Genomic DNA, 21,180 nt, shown 5'->3' with positions numbered 1-21,180 from the left:
ATTATTTCACAGATGCACAACTTTGGATGCATTAGTTCACATTTGGGTTTACAAATGCATGAATGTTGTGCATGTTCTCAGATTATGAAACACGGATGTGCAAATGTGTTTCGCACCTACTGCGCTGCAATGATTGGAGCAAAAGTGTCGAGTGCGTGACTCTTGAAAGTTGTGACTCACAGGATAGGATTTGTGTACCTGTAAAAAGGATTTGTGAACCCGTAGCCCCTATTTTGTGTTAACAAGATATAAAAAAATATGTACAACTTCAACTTTACTGTTACACATTTACGACTTTAGTGTGCACATGCAAAATCTGCAGTTAAATGTGCTCGCCACTTTTGCACCCAATATACCTTCATAGGTTAGATGCGTAGATGCTCAAGCGATGCCTGAGGTAAAAGTTTTAATATTTAAAGTGGACCCTTTCACAGCAACAGTGGTGTGATTGGCTGGTTTGTGTGACGTCACCTACGGCTGCAAACAACGCTGTCTGATTAACCCTGCTTTAATCGCGAGAAAATAAGCTCACTTTAAGTTATACTTACTTTGATCTATTTTTATGTTTCTTAAGTGTAACACTATTGCATTGCTGTTTGACAGTAGTGAAATCAACCGTAAAATAGCTCATATGCTAGTGGAACATCATAACGAAGTAACTGCAGCAGAAGTTTATTCTTCCTGCCGCTCTCAGAGTAGCACTTGCATTGTCAAAAGCAATCCTCAGCCAAAAGCTATATTTTCTGAAAGACGACTCTTGGATATCACCTTGAATTTTTGTCACAGCAGATCACCACCCTCCAGCTAACAACAACTCTCCACCGATCAAGGTAAGTGAATTACTTGAATTTATCATAACAATTGCTTGATAACATTTTGAAGTTACACAACTGTCACTTCCCCTCATGAAAACAACGTTAATCAGTTGGTCTTTAACATAAAGTAATGTTACCCTAGCATATTTCGGGAGAAGAAATGTAAGTCTAACATTGGCTAACACTAACAGTCTGCGCGTAACGTACATTTATGAATGGGTTTTCCAACTCTCGGTCAGAGTGATGGCCTTTTTATGTTCTGTTTTGCAACTTATTATGACCGCCACTAGCGAAGCTAGCGAAGCGGTCATATAGGGATTGTCAAAGTTTTTTTTTGTTTTTTTTTCGTCATCTACTTCCTGAATTTTTGGTCAACGATACCCGGGACACCGAACCACCGGGGCACATGAAATTTGGTGGGTATGTAGCCTCACTAGACTTTTACGGAAAAAATTGGTTTCGTCCCCGGAGGCCACTCCCCCCCGTGCTGGGCCCCCGAACTGCAAAAAAAGCAGTTTTTCCTAAATAACTACCTGAACCGTGGCACTGAGGATGAAGAATATTTTATGGTATGTTGGTCTCAAGGGCCCACATCAATCTGGCCCATAATCACTCATTTGTGATTTGCACCCCCCCCACGTAAAAAATGAAAATGCAATATTATTCTGCTTTAATCGCCCCTATCTTCAGTTAAGATGTTCAGAACTGCACCAAATTGTATGTGTATGATTGACCTGGCATTCCCAGGGGGTATGCCAAGTTTCGTAGAATTTCATCCATGGGGGGGTCTAAAAAAAATTAGGTTATGTGTACATTTAGTGACTGTACACTCATTGGCCTGTAGATGGCGGTGCACACATATACACATGCACACACACACAGGCACCCACATACTATCGGTATTAGAACGGCCGATACATAATTACAAATTCAGTAGGATTAAAAGAAAGCCAAAATAAATATTCATCATCATCATCATCATGGCTGCATTTCCAGTATTGGCGATAAGTAGTCGTTTGTCCACTGGATGGTGCATCGTTGCAGTGAGACGTAATTTTGTTGGAAGTTAAAAGTGGGTTGGAAAAACAATGGAGTTTCCTACAAGGACTAGTTTACCGCAGAGAACGTCTAATAAGGATAGGATGATGTTTACATGAAATGTAATTCCCATTTCTTCTTGAAGCCGAAATAAATCTGAGGATGTTTATCGGACATGCTTGGTTTTTACTGCAGGTAGGCTACGTTAATCTTATAATATCAATAAGGACCTAGGTAATGTTACCTTTAGCGTTGGTTGAGTGATGGAGGCCAATTTGATTGATTGCATTTGTAGAAAACTATAAATGCGGTTATACCAAGCTAATTGATAGCAGCACTGTAATTGTATCTTTCGACTGTCATTTGTTGCACGTGCTACAAAAATCATTCTGTGCAATGGAAGATTTACCAACGTTACACACCGGTCTGATACAGTTTTGCCTATACATGCGTGAGACTGAGACGCCTGTTTATTTTGTTTTAAGTGCGTGCAGGGTGTGAGAGGGGAATCGATGTGCTTTGATTCCAGCTTGGTAGTTGTAGTCTGTGAACTTAAAAAGCACGTGTGTGTGTGTGAAGTATCCAAACATCCACCTTCATTTCATTATGGCTGCTTTAGCAACACACCTTAAGCTACTGTGTAGGCCTAGTGGGTCCCATTTAGAAGTAGCTACTTCATTCGCGCTTTCCTTGACTCATGGAGCTGCGTGAATTTTATTACAACTTTTCGCCATGATATGGCAGTTTAAGTCCGCTTGATACTGTAAGGCGTAAGCCATTGGTTTCCAAAGGAGATTTTATTTGTGTCGCCAGCATAGCCTATTGACAATTTATGTTGTAAATAGGCCTACCTTATAAGCCTACCTGTAGTTTAGGGAAGCTAACAGCTTTCTATTAGGATCTAGTTTGTTAGTCATAACTCCCTGATGCATTTTTGCATTTAGAATAGCCAGAGCGTGGATATCTCAATTAGCCCATTTCACAAGATGGGGCCGCTGTGCAACTTCCCGTGGAACAACACAGTCCCATAGACAGCAAAAGAAAAGTCCACAGGAAAGACAAAAGCAGGAAGATGTTTTACCCTGCCAATTAAGGCATCATTAACATCAACAAGGCCGGACACCTGGACACTGTGAAATAGGCATATCGGAAAATTAAACAATATCGGGTGCCTATGGACTAGGCTGGGTGAACCCAGCCTGATCTGCCTGCCCGCTATTTATTTTTTTATTTCTTAAAAGATTGAGCTTGGTCTGGTGAAAGGCAGACTAGCCATGGACCTCAGTTACACAATGCAAGGGAACATGAATCAGCCTATATTTGCACGAACAATAACGGACAACAGCTCTTCAACTTTGGCCCGTTAAAATGTGTATGAACAGTCTAGCGACGCATTTCATCAAGGCCCATTTGGACATGTCAGTTATTTGCACCACTGGTTAGATGTAAAACAGCATTTCATTTCAGACTACTGTTACTTAATTTGTGCATTAACAATAACGTTTCAGACTACTGTTACTTGATTTGTGCTTTGACAATAAAGTATTACATGAACTAAAGATGATTAAAATCTTATGTAGAAGAAAAAACATTCACAAAAAATCCATCCATCCAAAAATGACCTTTGTTTTTGATAGCTGTTGAAAACGGCATGGAACTGACAGAGATGTTTTTGTTTATAAATAAATAAATAAATAACATTATGCTGATACCTTTTGCTTTTCCCAAATACAATGTAGCTTACAGGTGTAAGTGACCTTTCATCAATCCAGTTGCAATGGATGAACTGTGATGAACTGCCCTACTTGTGATTTTTAAAGGTTTTATAACAATGCTACATCTGCTTTGGCTATTCTACAATCTATTCACCTTTTCAGCACCAGTAGGCTACTTTCTGTGCAGCCGCACACACACAATCAGGCATGCCAAACAAGCATACACAAAAGTTTCAAGAGTGGTGAATGGAGTAAAATATGGAGACAAATTGAAGTGTGCTTTATTTTCGCGGAACGGATGTGCAGGACTGAGCGGCGGTCATATTTTGTACCGCTATGTGGTACATCTAGTTAATTGTAGTCTCCCTCTGTTTGCAGCCGTTGTGTTGTGAGGACTGCTGCCCTGAGAACGCTGAGTGCATTGTCGAATATTCAAATGTGTGCCACTTCCATATGGAAGAAGTTCCCAGCCTGCAAAAGAGTTCACTCACCAGGTAGACACACACACACATACGGGGCCGGTTCTGGAGTAGAGATGCGCGGATGGGCTATTATTTCAACCGTAACCGCATAGCAAAACTTATCATCTATCCGCCATCCATCCGCACCAACGTTTTTTGACAAATTTTCAAAACCGCACCCGCCTGCCATCCGCTGGTTGTTTTAATGTATATGGGTGATGCGTTTGATTGGTTCAACCACCACCCGCCCGGATTGAATTAAAATATTATATTTCTTCACGTCATCCGCCCGATCCGCGGTTTAACCGCGGAGTCCGCGGCTGTAAACGCGAACCGCGCATCTCTATTCTGGAGGGGTAGCAACGTGAGCAACTGCACCGGGCCCAGTCTGGAGGGGGACCCAGAACTTTTAAAAAAAATTAAAAATGACACCTTGTGCGTGATGTTGCTCCCCGACTCAGAATAGCGTACTGTAGGACCGGCCCTGCACACATACACATACAAAAAATGCACAAGTAGAATCACATATAGCTTTATGAAATGTGTGCATTGTGTCTGTAACTGTTTAGTTTATCGCCTCTTTTCATGTGTCTGTTTGATTGTGTAGTGGGCTCCATCAACCGTCCATGGCAAAGTCGGTCTGTCCTGATGGCACTACCTATGATGGCTACCGACAGGACCCCCGTCATGGCCCCCTCAGACCTGTGGCCACCTTTGCCTCGGAGATGAAGACAGTGTCCCAGGCATTTGGGATTTTGGTCGGAAAAGCCCTGGAAGAGTAATCTCCTCCATGCTATAAGTCTTGTTTTTGACGTTAATTTCCCCCACTCATGTTCCTCTATTTGAGAGTTGCTCCAAATGTGCCATCTATGAATTGGGTACAAAGCCTTCACTCCCTTCATAGTATTTGTCATGGCCACTTTGGAGGCTGAAAAAGTTTAGTTTTTGCGTGTTTGGATTCAATAAGAAAGCGACTGGGAGAGAAAGAGAAGGACTCTGCTGAAACTGAACCGGGTCCCCGGGTTTATGGTTCAGTTTAAATGTTCGCTCTGTTATCTATTTGTTATATTTGTTGTATATTTATCTATTTGTTCTTGTACAGTATGATGACTGCTTTTTCCTGGTTTTTAACTTTTGATACATTTTAAATAAATTTAAGATTGAAGATTCAAGATTTTCTTCATTACATCTCAATAAATGTGTAATGTTTTGGCTCCTGGAAAAAAAAACGTAAAAATTAGTAGCCTAGTGATAGATGTACTACGTGAGTAATGATGATTAAGTACTAAGTGAGTAATTTGTTCAAAATGGTCAGTATTATATTCTTTGAACTTGTTTGCTTCTTTAACCCTTAGAACCCTAAGCTGTTTTTAGGGCATTTTCACTACCTTTATTCATAAGGATTTATTCTGGTCATTGTAAGTGCCACACACACATATTATGTATTGTTTTTTTCAGCAGAGTCTAGGCTATTCAGATCTGCCATCTGCCATTTCATGTATTAATACTAGCATTTTATTTTGATTTTTAAAGAATTAAAATATAAAAAGTATCTCACCACAGCAAGCTCATAGCTCTACATGCATTTCATGTGTGTGTAGGGCAGACTGTTCTGAATCGGGCAATACAATTGCCATGTTGGAGGGATACTCTGGGGCTGAGCAATTTACGGAAATATGTGGTGTGTGATTTACGGAAATAAATGCCATTTTTTATTTAGTGATGAAAAATGCCCTTTCTGCGCTCCATATCTGTGACACGAACTGATCTGACCTGACTTGACCCAAGGTTGCGTGTTAGCCTGCGTGCCTATGGTGTACTCATAATGATTCTCAACTTTTTACTGCATTGCCATGATAAAGTAAAGGCAAAAAAGGTGTTTCTTTGTTGAACAAATTGGGATGCAATGTGAGCCTTGAATAGGATGCCATGCAGAAATTTGCTAGGATCTCAAAACCGGATTATGAACATGCTTTGCCATAGAAAAACACACGATAGCGTTGGATTATAAACATGCTTTGCCACAAAAACGTGGGGTAAGTACAGCTATATGAAGTTATTATTTTGCTGTCACTTCGTCTGTTTTATAACCCAGAAGGATGTACTTGAAGGATGTACAAATGATAGTTCTGAGTCTTCTCTTTCATCTGACATGCGTGGCATATCTATCCGATCACGGGTTCGCGAGTAATTCAAACGAGAGTAATGGGTGCACAGGTGAACGCAGAGAAGTATAGACTGTAAACATGATGCAATTTGATTTAATTTCATGATTTTTTTTTATTTTCATACTTGATCGTACAAACAAGTGTGTAGTCTCGTTGGAAAGCCCCACTTCTGCTCTGTCACGCATTAAAGGTTTCATCTCGCTACGACGAACAGTTCCTGAGCAATGTAACAGAGAAGAAAGGGTGTGTTTTGATGCACTTTGCGTCAATCGGGTTCTAAGGTAGCCTGGCGGGCCATCCTATATCATTGAAATTTATAGTCTGGAATCGACCCATTCACCTCGCTTAATCCAAGGGGCGGGCAGAGAATTGTCTTTCAAACTGCCTAGGCATGCAATAGGCCAGCGCTACGACCATATCCGTATCCGGTCGGCAAAACGGCAAATACATCCTTCTTCGAAAGGAATGACTTAAGTGCATTGTGTTGCTCAACTTTCAAAGAAACGCACAAGTCCAACTCCTCCAAAGTTGACGCCAACGCCGATTCAAACAACCGCTCTTCGTTCGCCATATACAGTGTTTCCCCTAGAATTTTTTCCAGCAGCGGTGCTGTTGATCATAGGAAGCCCACCCCACCCCCACCCCAAAAAAGAGAAACATTTGAAAAAATGACTCCATAAATGGTGACTTCTGGTGGATTTTGTGAAAGAAATGGACAGATTGAGTTACAAATTATGACATAACCACCAACACAAGCATTTACAAAGCATGATTATTGCAGTACTTGAACAGGATTATTCATGTTTTTCTTTCACCTTTTTCATTTACATTATTAGTATTAGCCACTGTACAACTGTACACCGTAGGCCACTGTACAAACTATTACTATTTAGAATATACAGTGTTGTGCATAAGTTAAGACATTTATATATAATAACATTTATTTATTTACGATACATGATACATTATTTATCTGCAGCCTTTGATACTGTTAACCATGACATTCTCCTATCTATACTATCTGAACTGGGAATTTCTGGAAAAGCTCTTGACTGGTTTGAATCTTACCTTAAAGGGCGTTCTTTCAACGTGTCTTGGCAGGGACAGGTATCTAAGTCTCATGACCTCACCACAGGTGTGCCTCAGGGATCAGTATTAGGACCCTTGCTTTTCTCTATTTACACCACTTCCTTAGGTGATACCATTCGCTCCCATGGATTTGACTATCACTGTTATGCAGACGACACTCAACTTTACCTGTCTTTCCCACCTGATGACTCTAGTGTTTCCCACCGGATTTCTGCATGCCTTAAGGATATTTCAGCCTGGATGAAAGATCGGCACCTTCAGCTTAATCTCTCAAAAACAGAGTTTTTGGTGTTTCCAGCTAAAACAGCTATTCCCCAACAGATTAACATCCAGCTTGACTCAACTTCACTGACCCCAACTAGATCTGCACGAAACTTGGGCGTTGTAATTGATGACCGACTTAACTTCTCTGAGCATATAGCTTCTATTGCAAAATCATGTCGGTTTATGCTTTACAACATTAGGAAGATCAGACCTTATCTGACACAAGATTCCACACAACTTCTTGTTCAGACCATGGTCATCTCTAAGCTGGACTATTGTAATTCACTATTAGCTGGCTTACCCGCTTGTGTAACAAGATCATTACAGCTGATTCAAAATGCTGGAGCTCGCCTGGTCTTCAATCAGCCAAAGAGGACACATGTAACTCCTCTCCTAGTTACTCTCCATTGGCTCCCTATAGTAGCCAGAATTACATTTAAATCTCTCACTTTGGCCTATAGGACACTAACTAGATCTGCTCCTAGTTATTTTAATTCAATAATCAAGCCTTACATCCCCAACCGCCCACTGCAGTCTTCTGGTGAGCGTATGTTGTGTCGACCAGTCATGAAAACTGGGTCTAATTCCAGACTCTTTTCTTCAGTGGTTCCATGTTGGTGGAATGAACTGCCCAGTGCTCTCCGTTCCTGTGGTAGTTTTGGGTCGTTTAAGAGGGGTCTAAAGACATCCCTATTCAACATATACTTAGTTGTTTAAGCGCTTATGTGTTATGGTTTATATAATGTTGTTTTATTTTAATTGGGCTGTTAATTAATTTGACATTATTGTTTATTATTGATATTCTCCTTAATGTAGTCTTAGCATGTCATTGTTTTTATATTATTGATTGAATTGACATTATTGTTTTATTATTGCCTTTCCCCTTTTTTACATTGCTTTTTTATTAGGCTATTGATTGAATTGATATTATTGTGTACTACAACTATTCTCCTTACTATATTTGACCTACATTTTAATCTGTTCCCTGTTCAATTTTAAATATTATTATGTTGTTTTTTATTTATGTGTCGCTTTGGACAAAGGCGTCTGCTAAATCCATAACCATAACCATAAAAAAGAATTGATGTCCTATTTTTTTTTTTTAATTAAGGCATTAAGACAAAAGGCAAAATATGTTTTTTATTCCTCCCTTTAGCCAATTTCAGCATGGGTGTCTTAACTTTTGCACAGCACTGTATAAACTATATAGACTTCTCTTTCATGCCATTACACTGTATTGGTGCTGTGCAAGTCGAATTGAGTGCCTGTCACTTTAATGCCGTGACGGCCCGTGACGCTGGCTTGATTCTCACGATTTTAAGCTAACTTAGTAGCGTTGTTGTGCATGGTGCATAAGAATATGTGGATGAAATTAATTATGTTTCCCATGTCATTTGGTAAAATAAATTTGAAGAAAATCTATCTTGGATTATAGCAGATAAGTGTCTTGTATCATATCTATAATTTTGGTGAGCTCTACAGGAATTACAAACTATCTCAAATGTAAATGCTTGTGTATCCTATTACTCAAATTCAATTAAACCCACCAATAGGCTAGCTAGACCTTAGTTACACAGCCTAGGTATGTTCGCAACAGGGCTTGAAAGCATTGCATGTATCACAAACAAAAACAAAACAATGCGTGGAATTTATCTGGGAATAGGCTACTGAAGGTAGGGGCGAGCTATCTCGCTAGCTGTTTAATTTGGTTCCTTGGTTAACATAATGTAGGCTATGCTACGTTTTTTTGCACAAAATTGCGTCTGCTAATAAACTTAAACATAAACACAAACAATCGTGATCTCCTGTGGAATCCCTGACTGCGCCTTCAATGTTAGCCTACTATTATTTGTTGACATGAAACCTGAACGAACGGCAGCTGTTCCTGAAGTTCACTTGTCTATTTTTTTGTTTAATTAGGCAACTTCTTTTGCAGTGGCGCTTGAATTCCAGGAGCGGCGCTGCGCCGCTGATGAATACATTGTAGGGGAAACACTGATATAGCCACCTTCTTTGTTGTTCACCATAGTAGGACTGTCGTCATCCTGTTAAGCCCGCCTTAAGACTCTAACAAAATAGAGCGCTGTGATTGGATGACTTCCACGGCGTCATCCAATAGAAATTCCTATGGTTTGCTACTAGACGTACAGGCTGAGCAAATTAATTTGCCGCCGCTAGGGTGCGTCTTGATTTCTAGGCTAGTTCTAAGGGTTAATTGGCTTGTATGTTTATAACACAGACTAAAAAAAAGAGCATAACATAATTCAACAAAATTGATGGGTCAAATGAACCCAACTAAAGAATTTAATGTAAACCATTATTGGGTCAAAAGGACATGCCCATTTTCTGGGTCACTGTAACCCAACATCCCTGTCAGACTAACCCAATATCTGGATTGATCAAGCTACCCACAAGTTGGGTTAAATTACCAACCCAGCTTGTTGGGTCATTCTAACCCAACATGTTTGCAATTTGGGTCGTTTCCAACCCAGTGTTTTCTTCAGAGGCTCTCAACCCCACTGGCACCTCTGGAGGCGTGAATCTAGTGCACAAAGTAGCAACCTCCTAGAGACATTACACATTAACAAAAAAAAGGGGAACATGTAGCATTCAAATAATGTACATAGACTGAGGCAGAGCTTCAGTGGTCCACTGCTATTTTTTTTAACCCAGCTAGACACGCCCCTTTTCAAGACAATATAAAGATGATGCGTGTTATTAGTATGAGCAGAACTGCACATGTAGCAAACACACATATCAAAAGATTTAATCACCAAGACAAGGTAATTGTTTTCTTTGAATTAATTAATTTGTAACTTTTTTAATATAACTCAAATAATGCAAATAATTCATATGCAGTTTTGCCATTTTCTTAAGGTGTGCAGGCTAAGACAAAAAAAGAATAATTATAATGATAACAATAATAATAATATGAAGAATAATAGTAATAATAATAATAATAAAAATAATAATAAAAAATAATACATGTCAAAGACATGTCAACGTTTTAACATTTATGTCACTCATTATGGACTTCTATGTGAATTTAGCCCAGACATGAGAAACATTTGGACAGTCCTTGCTTCACTGTTCATGTAAGTATGAAATAAAAGGTGTAAGAAATTGCACTCTTTACTTTAGCAAATAAATATGAAAATATAAAAATGTATTAAGTTGGTTTAACAGTTTCAAGGTTGAAGCTTGTCTGCATTTTAATTGAATGAGAGTTTTGTAATATATGTATTTCTAACTGTTTATAATTAGTAGCCTACTGTATGTTACAGTCCTTTTATCAAACCATCTTTTTTTTTTTTTTTTAAATCTACATTTTTTAAACCTCTCTTTTGCAAAAATAAAAAAAAAGCCTTTTTCTAATTTTTTTCATCTGACAGTGCATTTCAGAATGATTGCTGCTGCAATGGACAACAAGACTTCAATGACAAAGCAGATCCACCCCAATCTAACGCCCCTGACTGGATGGCATCCATTGAAGACAGAAAGCTGGTCTCTCACATCACCATCCCTGGGAGCCATGACACCATGGCCCATTCCGGAGGTCCAGCGGTGATATGCCAGGCCTGGACTCTGAAAGATCAGCTCATGGTCGGCATACGCTATCTTGATATCAGGATGAATGGTCGTTCTGAAATTGTGCATGGAATATCTAAACAGAAAGCTCATTTTGCTGATGTGATAAAAATTACCCAGGAGTTCCTGAAAGAACACAAGAATGAAACTGTTCTCATAAGGGTAAAACCAGAATGGCCTTACAAAAAAAGGGTTAAAAAGGGAGTTCAAACAGTTATTCAAGGTTATGACAACATCATTATTAAGTCAAACATACCAACAATGGGTGAAGCTAGAGGCAAAATTGTGCTTGTACAGAAGGAGCAGTTTGACCTTGGCATTCCAATTCACGGTACTGATAAGGCAGGGGATTACAAGGTTGTTGATATTGATAAGAAAAAGGACAAAATTCTGATTCATTTGAAAGAGGCCATGAATCAATGTGGTAGGGATAAAGTAATACTGTCTTACTCAAGTGGCACAGGGTTTGGCACAATAAAGGGTATGTTATTATCACCTAAACGTGTAGCCAGGGAAGTTGATCCTTGGCTCTATAACTATCTGGAGGATCTGGAGAAGAATATTTTGCGAGAGGAATCTTGTTTTGGAGTCATTGCTATGGACTTCCCTGGCTTTGACCTCATACAAACTGTGATTAAGCTAAATCGTTGAACCATATATAAGCATAATTGTAAAGTCATTCTATGACTTCGATTTGAAGCCTTTGTATGCTGTATAAAATATTAAGTCCATATTCAGGAGTGTAAACTGCTTCACAAAACCTGTTGTATACATACAAAGCAAGTTGCATGGATAATCTACAAAACATTTTTTTAACAACTGAAACATGACAATCAAACAACTTCAGAAGCAATAAAGTGTTACATTAAGTATTTGTGGAATGCATAAATATAAACATTAGTAATTAAATCACACAGAATTGAGTGTTGATTTTGACCTCATGACAGTAGTCCGGGCCATGAATTAAAAATTCTGTAACCCTGTAGGCACTTTTGAGGAAAAGTTGCCATACATGATTTTTTGAAAGTTCAATGTCTTCTGAATTTAAATCCACTGTATAACATTGAAATAAAGGTTTTTACAATTGTTATTGAAACAATATGTGTATTGGCCATAGGCGAGACACTACAGGTGAATAGGGTAACATTATTAACGTAGGCCTATAGCTAATACCAGGAAACTTTCCTAGTTTGTTACTTACATTGATACATATTGGCGCGCGGTGTTGGTGATCACATTTTATCAGCGGATGTAGAGATGGAGGGCTATCAAACACAGTTCAGGTGCCAAGCGATTGATAATGTCAGCTCGAGATCAGAACTTCAGATGCAGAGGGAGACATTGCTGCGTCCTGACACTTATGAGTAGGCCTACGTGTTCTAGCCTACTCATGTTCTGGGAAGCTTTGAAGACCTGCTGTACATGAGCATTACCAATGGACTTGAGCCCTAGTAGCCTACAGGCCAATGTAGGCTATATGCTGTTGAAATTAATAAATGGATAAACGGATAAATTAGGCTCACTGTTGTGTCTTCGTTTAGCCTAATGAAACCTAGTCTAGCGTAAAGCGCTAAATAAGCAAAAATGCCATGTCAAACAGTGCTTGGGGTAGCCTGTATAGCCCGGTATAGCCAAGACTGACGTCGATGGGGAATTATTTGCTATGGTATGGCATGGCCATATTCAAATATAGGCTACTGTAGATATGTTCAACATAGGCTGAAACTGTGTTTAACGTGCCTTCTCCCAAAAAGTTTTAGTTATTAATCTCTAAAGTAATGAGTCAAAATAAAACAACTTCAGGCGGAGGCGGCGCTCTCTTCCACCATCTAGCCTGGCCCAGCTAGATGGTGTTCTCCCCCCGGTGCTCGTGGTTCAGTCCAACCATAGGGCAAAAAAGAAAATTAGAAAATTGACGCATCATTTCATTTTTTAACTTCTGAACAGAAAACCCTAACTGTGCTCAATTGAAAATCAAAATAAGCAACAATAACCCATTTACTGTGCCGTCCTAAAGAATGGATAACGGATTTTTAAGCCTATTTTTATATTTTTTCGTGTGAATTCTGCAAATGGAACATAGCACTGCAAAGCGTTACACGGACCGTTTCTATATGGAAATGAGTCATTGTCTATGTATGCAAACTTCAAAATGAATGTTTCATTTTGTTGACATTACATACAAAAATTTTACTAGGATAATTTATATCTCTTTTCATTATTCATTAAATAAAAAAATGCTGTCAGTAGTCTTAAAATATTGATTTTCGGCTTAACATAAAATGTTATGTAAGGGATAACGGCCGCCGAGGTGTCCTGTTATACGGAATTAATGGACGAGGGCGAGGGGCAAAAACTCCCCGACGCGCAGCCCAAGTCCATTAATTCCGTATAACTGGACACACCTCGAAGGCCGTTATCCCGCTTATCACCCGGTTGCCACTGTAAATAAACACGCGGTTCTGTTTAAAAAGAAGCTCACTAGTTCAGCTTGTTGTACAACTTTAGCATGGACAGTTAGCTTGTTTACAGTTGATTCCATTGTTGGGAAGCCTGCAACCAAAAGATTCTAGAGCGCTGCAACCGTCGTCCTACTATGGTTGTTATAGTTACCATTCATAAGCATTGATATGGAACGGTGTCCTGTTATTCAGAATTAAAGGCCACCCGCCAGCCAATCAGAAAAGAGTATTTATTCTCTCCGGGTGATAAAGCCTATTATTCAAGCTATGGATAGCCTATATAAACAAAACCCGCTGTAAAAGCCTTCAGAATATCCAATGGGTTGATATTTCTTATCATCCTCATGTAATAGCCAGATGTCAGATCCATGGTGGAGAAAAATACATTCTGGTATGGGCGGGCAAACAGGGTATAATCGTGCCAACGACTCCAGGCCTGGTGGGTGCGTTAGCAGAGTGCGAATTACCCCACCATAATTGGGGGGTACTGCTCCTTCACTTCTTCTGACCATCATGATCCATTACCATATCAATCCCCACCGTGATCGCCAAGTGCAACATGTGTTGTGCAACACACATACAAGGTCTAAACATGCGACAAACTGATAATCAGTAGGCTACAGAATATCTCATCGTTTTTATACTGTATATCCAAAAGAGAACTGTTTTGATCAACTCTGCCCTCTGCCCTCATCGTGTCGTCTCCCTGCGGTCTGCTCACGGCTTTTATCCTGTGCCTTTCCTGTCTGCTGGGTACCCCTTTACTTAACACATATGAACAGTGTATAAAAACCTAACTGCACCTACACTTTTAATGTAATTGTTTGTAGATAGAAAATAGTTTCGTTAAGATATCAGGGTTCTCGGATGAAACTACATTTGTCAAACTAAAAATAGGAAATAATAGAATGTAAAAACAATACCAACCAATTAAAAACAAATTCAATAGCACCTATTTAGCCTAGGCTACTTGGGTCTTTTTATGTTTCCACAGGTTTCACTGATATTATGTAGGCTTAGCTACATCAGACCCTCTGTGTAATATAAAAACACAGGATCTGTGCCAAACTAATTTCAAAAGGGCACAATAATTTATTCAAGATATAATGATAATGGACACCTAGGCTATGGAGTTCATCTCCTTGGAAATGACAATCGATTTTACCTCACCACAATGTAAAGGTTTATTTAAATAGAGAATTACCTTGGTAACTAACCAAGGTCCACTTTACTAGCCTCAGTGGGTAAGTAAGTAGCAGGTAAGTACAGTAGCCAGTAATTCAATGTATGAAGAGGTGACATGAGCTATGAAAGAACAAGCACGTTTATAAATGAAGGTTGTAAAATAACACATTTTCAACAAGCTAGACGTCAGTTAGCAACTTACATTTAGGCCTACCCATGCACGTCAGCAGCAAACCGAATTTAGCCTACTGGAGGAATTTACTTAGCGTTTTGTCATTCAATGTTGACACTTGCTCAGTTGCTTCTAGCGCCACGGTGGTTAAAAATGGTACGGTCCACAATAGGGGTTTCTGAAATCGCTTTACATTAAAATATTTCTACAGTGAAAACAGGAGTTGACTTGTATTGTAACTGTAATTATATTTTTTCAAAAAATATCGGACCCCCCCAAAAATATTTCTGTCTCTTTGGGGGGTACTGGGTCTTCATTGGGGGGTATAGTACCCCCCAGTACCCCCTGTAATTCGAACTATGTGCGTTAGTTCCAAACGTGTATCAATCCTTCAGTCTAGAATGAACTCACACACCAATGTTGCCGATGCAATTTATTAGTCCAGTCAGTGAAAATGCAAAGTGCTCCCAAAGTGCAAAACGTTTTCGGTCCAACTCAGACCATCCTCAGCGAAAACAATCGAAGAGGCGAAACGCCCTTAAATAGATTGCGTCTAGTTGACGCTAGATCTATCAATCAACTAGCCTAGTTTAGTTGAAGTGTGGTTGGCACTCTCTTAAAAGGCACTGTCCACCTAATAGGTGGTTGACATAGGTACAACATACATAGCCTAGATAATACAATGTGAGGTGAGAAATATAAAATAAAAAATGATATTGGAATGGAAATAACGAAAAATACACAAATAATAATGTTGGAACAAGAATGCAGATATGGAATATTCAACGGGATTTGAAATTACAATTTAAATACAAAGTTACCATAATGGTGTATAATGGAGTATGTTACAAGTATGTATGTATAAGGAAGGACTATTTAGTTCAGAGGAAACATGTCAGCAAGTCAAACTCGTCGTTTAAACCACTAGGATGCAGAGTTTTTAGATAAAAAATCCACCGCGCTTCAAGTTGGAGGAGAGCATGTGCTGCACAGCTCCTCCTGCGGGTGGAAAAGACTCTATCGATGCCCAAGAATTTTAAATCAGACACCGAGTGATTGGCCTCAGAAAAGTGTCGTGCAACTGGTGATTTCAGATCCTTTCTGTTGATAGCGCTACGGTGCTCATTGATACGAATCCTGAGTTGCCTGCACGTGCACCCCGTATACTGTAAACCACAAGGGCAATACAATAAATATATGACATTGACCGAGTTGCAGGTTATGAATTTCCTAATGTCATATTTTTTTCCCAGTGGAGAAGCTGGTGAAAGTCTTGTGTACATAGCCTAATTACATGAAGTGAAATTGCGACATGGGAAAAAAAACAGTCATGTCATCAAAGCGCTCACGTGGACGTTTGGAATGATCAAAAGTATCAGAGTGTACCAACTTATCCTTAAGGTTAGATGACCTAGAGTGAGTGAACAGCGGATCACTGGGGAAGAGCTCTGCGCATTTAGGGCCAGATGTACTAACGCTTTTGCGCCCACTTCTGGCGTATTTGTTTCGCAATGTGCGTGTAAAATCATTGCTAGGTATCAGTGTTGCGCGGGTTTGGTCACAAGCGGCCCGCGGTTGCCCGATATTTTAATCAACCCGACCGCAACTCGGACCGCGAATATTAATTAGGACAAAATTATACCCGACCCGCGATCCGACCCGCTTATTTACAAAATGTGTGCTTTTGGTTATAGGCTGCATGCAGTGTGACAGTAGGCCATTTCTGTAAAAACAAACAAATTTATTTACGAAACTTGATGCAGTAGAACTACACGCAGTAAGCATGCAGGACATAATGTTTGCGCAGGAGAAAGAATGAGAATAAGAGCGCAAGCACGCACGCAACGCACAAAGGATAAGAACACTAGGATAAGATTTGAAGGCCATGGACATACATCTTTCTTTCGAAAACAGAAATGGTGAGGCGAGGTAGGCAAGAGAGATACATTGCTGGTCAAAACGTTAGCGTAAGAACTGGTTTATAATGCTGAATGAAACACAAAGCTTTACTAAAGCACATCCACTGTTTAAAGTCACAAACACAACGAACTAAGGTAACTTTTATGCATGCGCGAACCTATACATACCGGTAGATATGGCTGTGTAGTCTGTGCCATAACATTTATTCCTGCAGGCTGCCCGTTTTGGCTGTCATACTTTTAAATGGCTTCGCAAGAAGTAGGCCTAGACCATAACCATAGCCTATATCGCTTTTCCTGAAGGGGTGTCTTTATTATTTTAACTCGCGTCTTGCTTCTTTACTGTTGACTTTACTGTATTGATGCTTTACTGTATTGATGCTAGCTTTCTCGTGATATTTTAAGTAGGCCTATTTGTAGAAAATATATATTTAATTAATTTTAACTGACCCGCCCGCAAATGACCCGAATATCATTAAAATATTTTGTTTATGACTCATAACCGCGGGTGACCGCGGTCATCCGCGGGCGACCGCTTAATTTCGGGCAGACCGCGCAACACTGCTAGGTATGTACAAACAGGCCGCAATGATGTAAAAGCGCAAACTGCCTGTCGCGGGAGCTGAGAGTGGCAGATTGAGTTTGTCATGTCATGCATATGCATTCTTGGGAGGATCCAGGGTAAAGTGGAAGTTTAGCGTAAAAAGATGGGAGGGGAAGAGTAAATAGCGCCTATGTATTCCGCGGTATGTACAAAGACTGCTCCTGCAGCCAGGCCCGTCGCTAGAAGGCAAGCAAACCAAGCAATTGCTTGGGGCCCCGAGCTGGCCAGGGGCCCCAAGACAACGACTGGTTAAAGATAAAATGCAACGACAAACTGTGAGCGCCCCTTTGATAGTCAATGCAGTAAAGTGCAACGACACTGTTACCGACAATACCGGGATCCCCCTCAAGGGGGCCCCTCTCAGTAGTCGCTGACAGCAGCCAGCCCTCTGCTGCTGCCGCGAAAATATAAAACAGGCAGTCATGATGAAGCGGAGTTATGCGTCCGGAAGCCAGAAGAGAAAGGAAGAGGATGACAATAAAAAACAAGATAGTGGTAAGTGATAAATTACACTGGATAAAATAGCTTTACTTGTCTTGTACAAATGGTGTAATGTCGCAGCAGGAAGGCTAGCCTAGCAAAAAATGTTTATGTTAACTACCTGCCTGACGGCCCATGCTGCTTGTAACAAACTAGAACAGTTAGCGCAACTTTTTTTTTCGACGGACGGAATATGGTTACATACTGTAATATGTTTATTAATAGGATAAGGAAGACGCAGATCTGTTCCAGAATCACTGTTTATCGTATATAATGACATAACATTGCTATAGCTTTGTAATAGGTTTTGATGAAAGTGGCATAGCTTCTCTGCTATACTAACTATTCGACCGTGATAATCTATTTACCAAATGGGGGTTAGGAAAACCACACGATAAATTCCGTGCATCAAAGCAGACTGGAACATTCATGTCTAGTAGTATTCATGCACGCCAGCTGTTTACTGTCTTTAAAGCATCAGGTGCGTCTGTCTAATTCTCAAACAGCAGAATGCTTAAATGCTATGTTAAGCTACAAGTAGGCCTAGGTCAATGTATAACATTAGCTTGGGATGTTTTTACAGTAAGCATTGGTAGTTGTGAAAGCAGCTGCATCCCTTCTAAACATCAAAATATGGAAATGCTAACATATCTTTTCTTTCTCCCTCAAGGTGCTTTGCTTAAATTTCTCAGCCCTCAGGCTCTTCCTAAGGATACCTCCACTGATGAAGATGGCCTGAAAGGTTAATCTTATGTGTGTGTGTGTGTGTGTGTGTGTGTGTGTGTGTGTGTACTTGTATTTATGTTGGATTTTCAAATTGCTATACAACCTGCACTCTTTATAGTTTGAACAATGCATCCTTTTTCTGCATAAGATGGCAGTGTTTTATTTTCTCACTTTGTGAGAACTGAAAAATGTTAATGTGAGTGTGTGTGTTTAAGTATGTTGGATTTAGTTATTGTGCACTTTTTTACATTTATATTGGATTTTGTGGTGGAACATGTGGTGTTTTTGCAAATGTTCAAATGTTCAAAACTAATGCACAGTATATATATATGCAACTGCAGTATTGCACTGTCAAAAGTTTGTATTTATATAAACTGTGGGTGAACTTAAACTGTATGGCTATGCGGTGGTTCCTGTAGGCTTTGCGTGCGGTGGGGGGGGGGGGCCTCCATGTCCATTTTGCTTGGGGCCCCCAAATTCCTTGAAACGGCCCTGCCTGCAGCGCACGTCTATTCTGCGCCTAAATACGTGCGCCTTGTAAAAGCAGGTGTTAATCCAAATTGAAGTTCAATGCTTCAATAAGAGAACCTTTCAAAGACAACAGAATCGCTATTTAGAGCACCAGTTTTGAAAGTCTTTGTAGGCTACTATAAAAAGCAACATTAACTTTCGTTGGCCTTTCGAATGTCTTACTTTCACTTTCACGTCATTCACTTAAACATTCCTACTTGCTAGATTTGACCAATCTTCCATAGCCTACGTTCACAAGTAGTTTGAGTAGAACTACTGATCTTCATTATCTCCCTGCTTGTTTACATCATGTAGGCTATAGTATTATTTCATGATCGTTTGATTCTTTTTAATGCTGTCATCAGTTTACTTCATTCAACTGGGCTTGTATAGGCGCTGCCATTCAGTTGTGGTCTTGACTTGGGTCTGACAGCGTTCGCAGTCTGCGGTGTGTCCATGACGCGGATACCGCTACGTTCGCAAATGTACGTACATCTGGCCCTCAGTGTCAGTCTGGAGAACATGCCAGTGATGTTAGATGATCACTGGAACACACTGCAACTCACAGCCTCCATTACAGGTGTGACCATAGAAGTTGTGTTCTGTAATACGTTACCCCTCTGTACCTTGTCATTCCTAAGAAACTCATCCAGGCGTGCCTGGACTTCACAGGTAGTTCACTCACTCTGAGGCTTACTGAAAAACATCATTGAGAGCTCTCTATCAGGGCAATGCCTAATGAACATGGCGGCGACTTCTACAGTCTGCAGCCACAACGCCCTGCTGTCATGTCCCAAAGACTGCTCTGCTACCTCAGCTGCCTTCCTACTGTAATCCAGTACTCAAGAGGTTGCTCATTGACATACGGCGTAGTGGAATAAAAATCAGCAAGAGGCATGCCCGAATGCACTGTCGAAATGCTGTCTGAGAATGCAAAAGACAGCATCCACGTTAGGCTACCTGAATCAGACACCTGCACATTATTACGAAGCCAGATCCAAATTACATCCCTGGCACGGCCCATCAGTCTGATAAGCAGCTCATCCACAGAGTCCCTCCCAGTGCAGGCACCCCTGTTCAGATACATTCTCATTAATCCCTCCCACTCACTCAGAGAGTATTTATCACTACCATAAAGAAAGGCGGTTCCTTCCTCTCAGACTTGACTAAACTTGTATTAGGGCCACATGAAGAGAAAATATTTTTGAAAATTCCGAGATAAAAGTCAAAATTTTCGAGATGAAAGATCAACATTTTTGAGAAACAAAGTCAGAAATAATTTCTGAGATTAAATTCAGAATTTCTGAGAAAAACAGTCAACATTTTTCAGATAAAAGTCAAATATTTTGAGATAAAAGTCAGAATTTTCGAGACAAAAATCAAAATTTTTGAGAAACAAAGTAAGAAATAATTTCTGAGATTAAAGTCAGAATTTCTGAGAAGAAAAGTAAAAAAGTTTGACATAAAAGTCAAAATTCTGACTTTAATCTCAAAAATTCTCAAAAGGTTATCTGAGGATAGAAAAGTTTCCATGACAACAGCACAACACCCAAAAGATAATTTTTTAGGATAAAAAGTCGAACATTTTGAGAATAAAAGTCAAAATTTTCGAGAAAAAAAGTCAGACATTTTGACTTTAAAGTCAGAAATTCTGACTTTTTATCTTGAAAATGTTGACTTTAATGTCTTTTGGGTGTTGTGCTGTTGTCATGGAAACTTTTCTATCCTCAGAAAACCTCCCTCTTACTTTGCTTAATTTTCTTGTTAAAGGTCCAGTATGTAGGAAATAATGGAAAATAAACTGTAACCATTCCAAAAATGATCACCATATGTTGTCAGAGAGTGAGGAAACACGATGAATTGACGTAATGGCTTATTTGACAACATTACTCTAACCCGTGAAACCCCGTAAAACCCATGAAAAAAAATCAGTTACGGGGCGGAATCTCTTGGAATTTTCGTTTATGTTTTGAACGATTAATTC

General features: G+C 39.8%; 1 protein-coding gene across 1 annotated transcript; it reads left to right on the top strand.

Annotated features, from left to right (window-relative positions):
• Window positions 1-10,295: 10,295 nt before the first annotated feature.
• LOC143124299 (1-phosphatidylinositol phosphodiesterase-like) lies at window positions 10,296-12,237 on the top strand. The gene is made up of 3 exons (XM_076285725.1): window positions 10,296-10,333; window positions 10,601-10,645; window positions 10,943-12,237. Exons 2-3 carry the CDS (start codon window positions 10,608-10,610, stop codon window positions 11,787-11,789), a joined length of 885 nt encoding a protein of 294 aa, XP_076141840.1. The 5' UTR covers window positions 10,296-10,333; window positions 10,601-10,607; the 3' UTR covers window positions 11,790-12,237.
• Window positions 12,238-21,180: the final 8,943 nt, after the last annotated feature.

The sequence above is a fragment of the Alosa pseudoharengus genome, unplaced genomic scaffold, assembly GCF_046254945.1.
Source record: "Alosa pseudoharengus isolate Yale_2024_CS ecotype anadromous, Long Island Sound unplaced genomic scaffold, YU_APseudo_1.1 YU_APseudo_1.1_scf_15, whole genome shotgun sequence".
Taxonomy (NCBI): Eukaryota; Metazoa; Chordata; class Actinopteri; order Clupeiformes; family Clupeidae; genus Alosa; species Alosa pseudoharengus.
This window is presented reverse-complemented; position numbering and strand designations above follow the sequence as displayed.

Coding starts and splice junctions, on each gene's coding strand:
- LOC143124299 (XM_076285725.1), top strand. CDS start 10,608: ATGAGAAACATTTGGACAGTCCTTGCTTCACTGTTCAT. Junction 10,646..10,942: donor GTCCTTGCTTCACTGTTCAT/GTAAGTATGAAA, acceptor TTCATCTGACAG/TGCATTTCAGAATGATTGCT.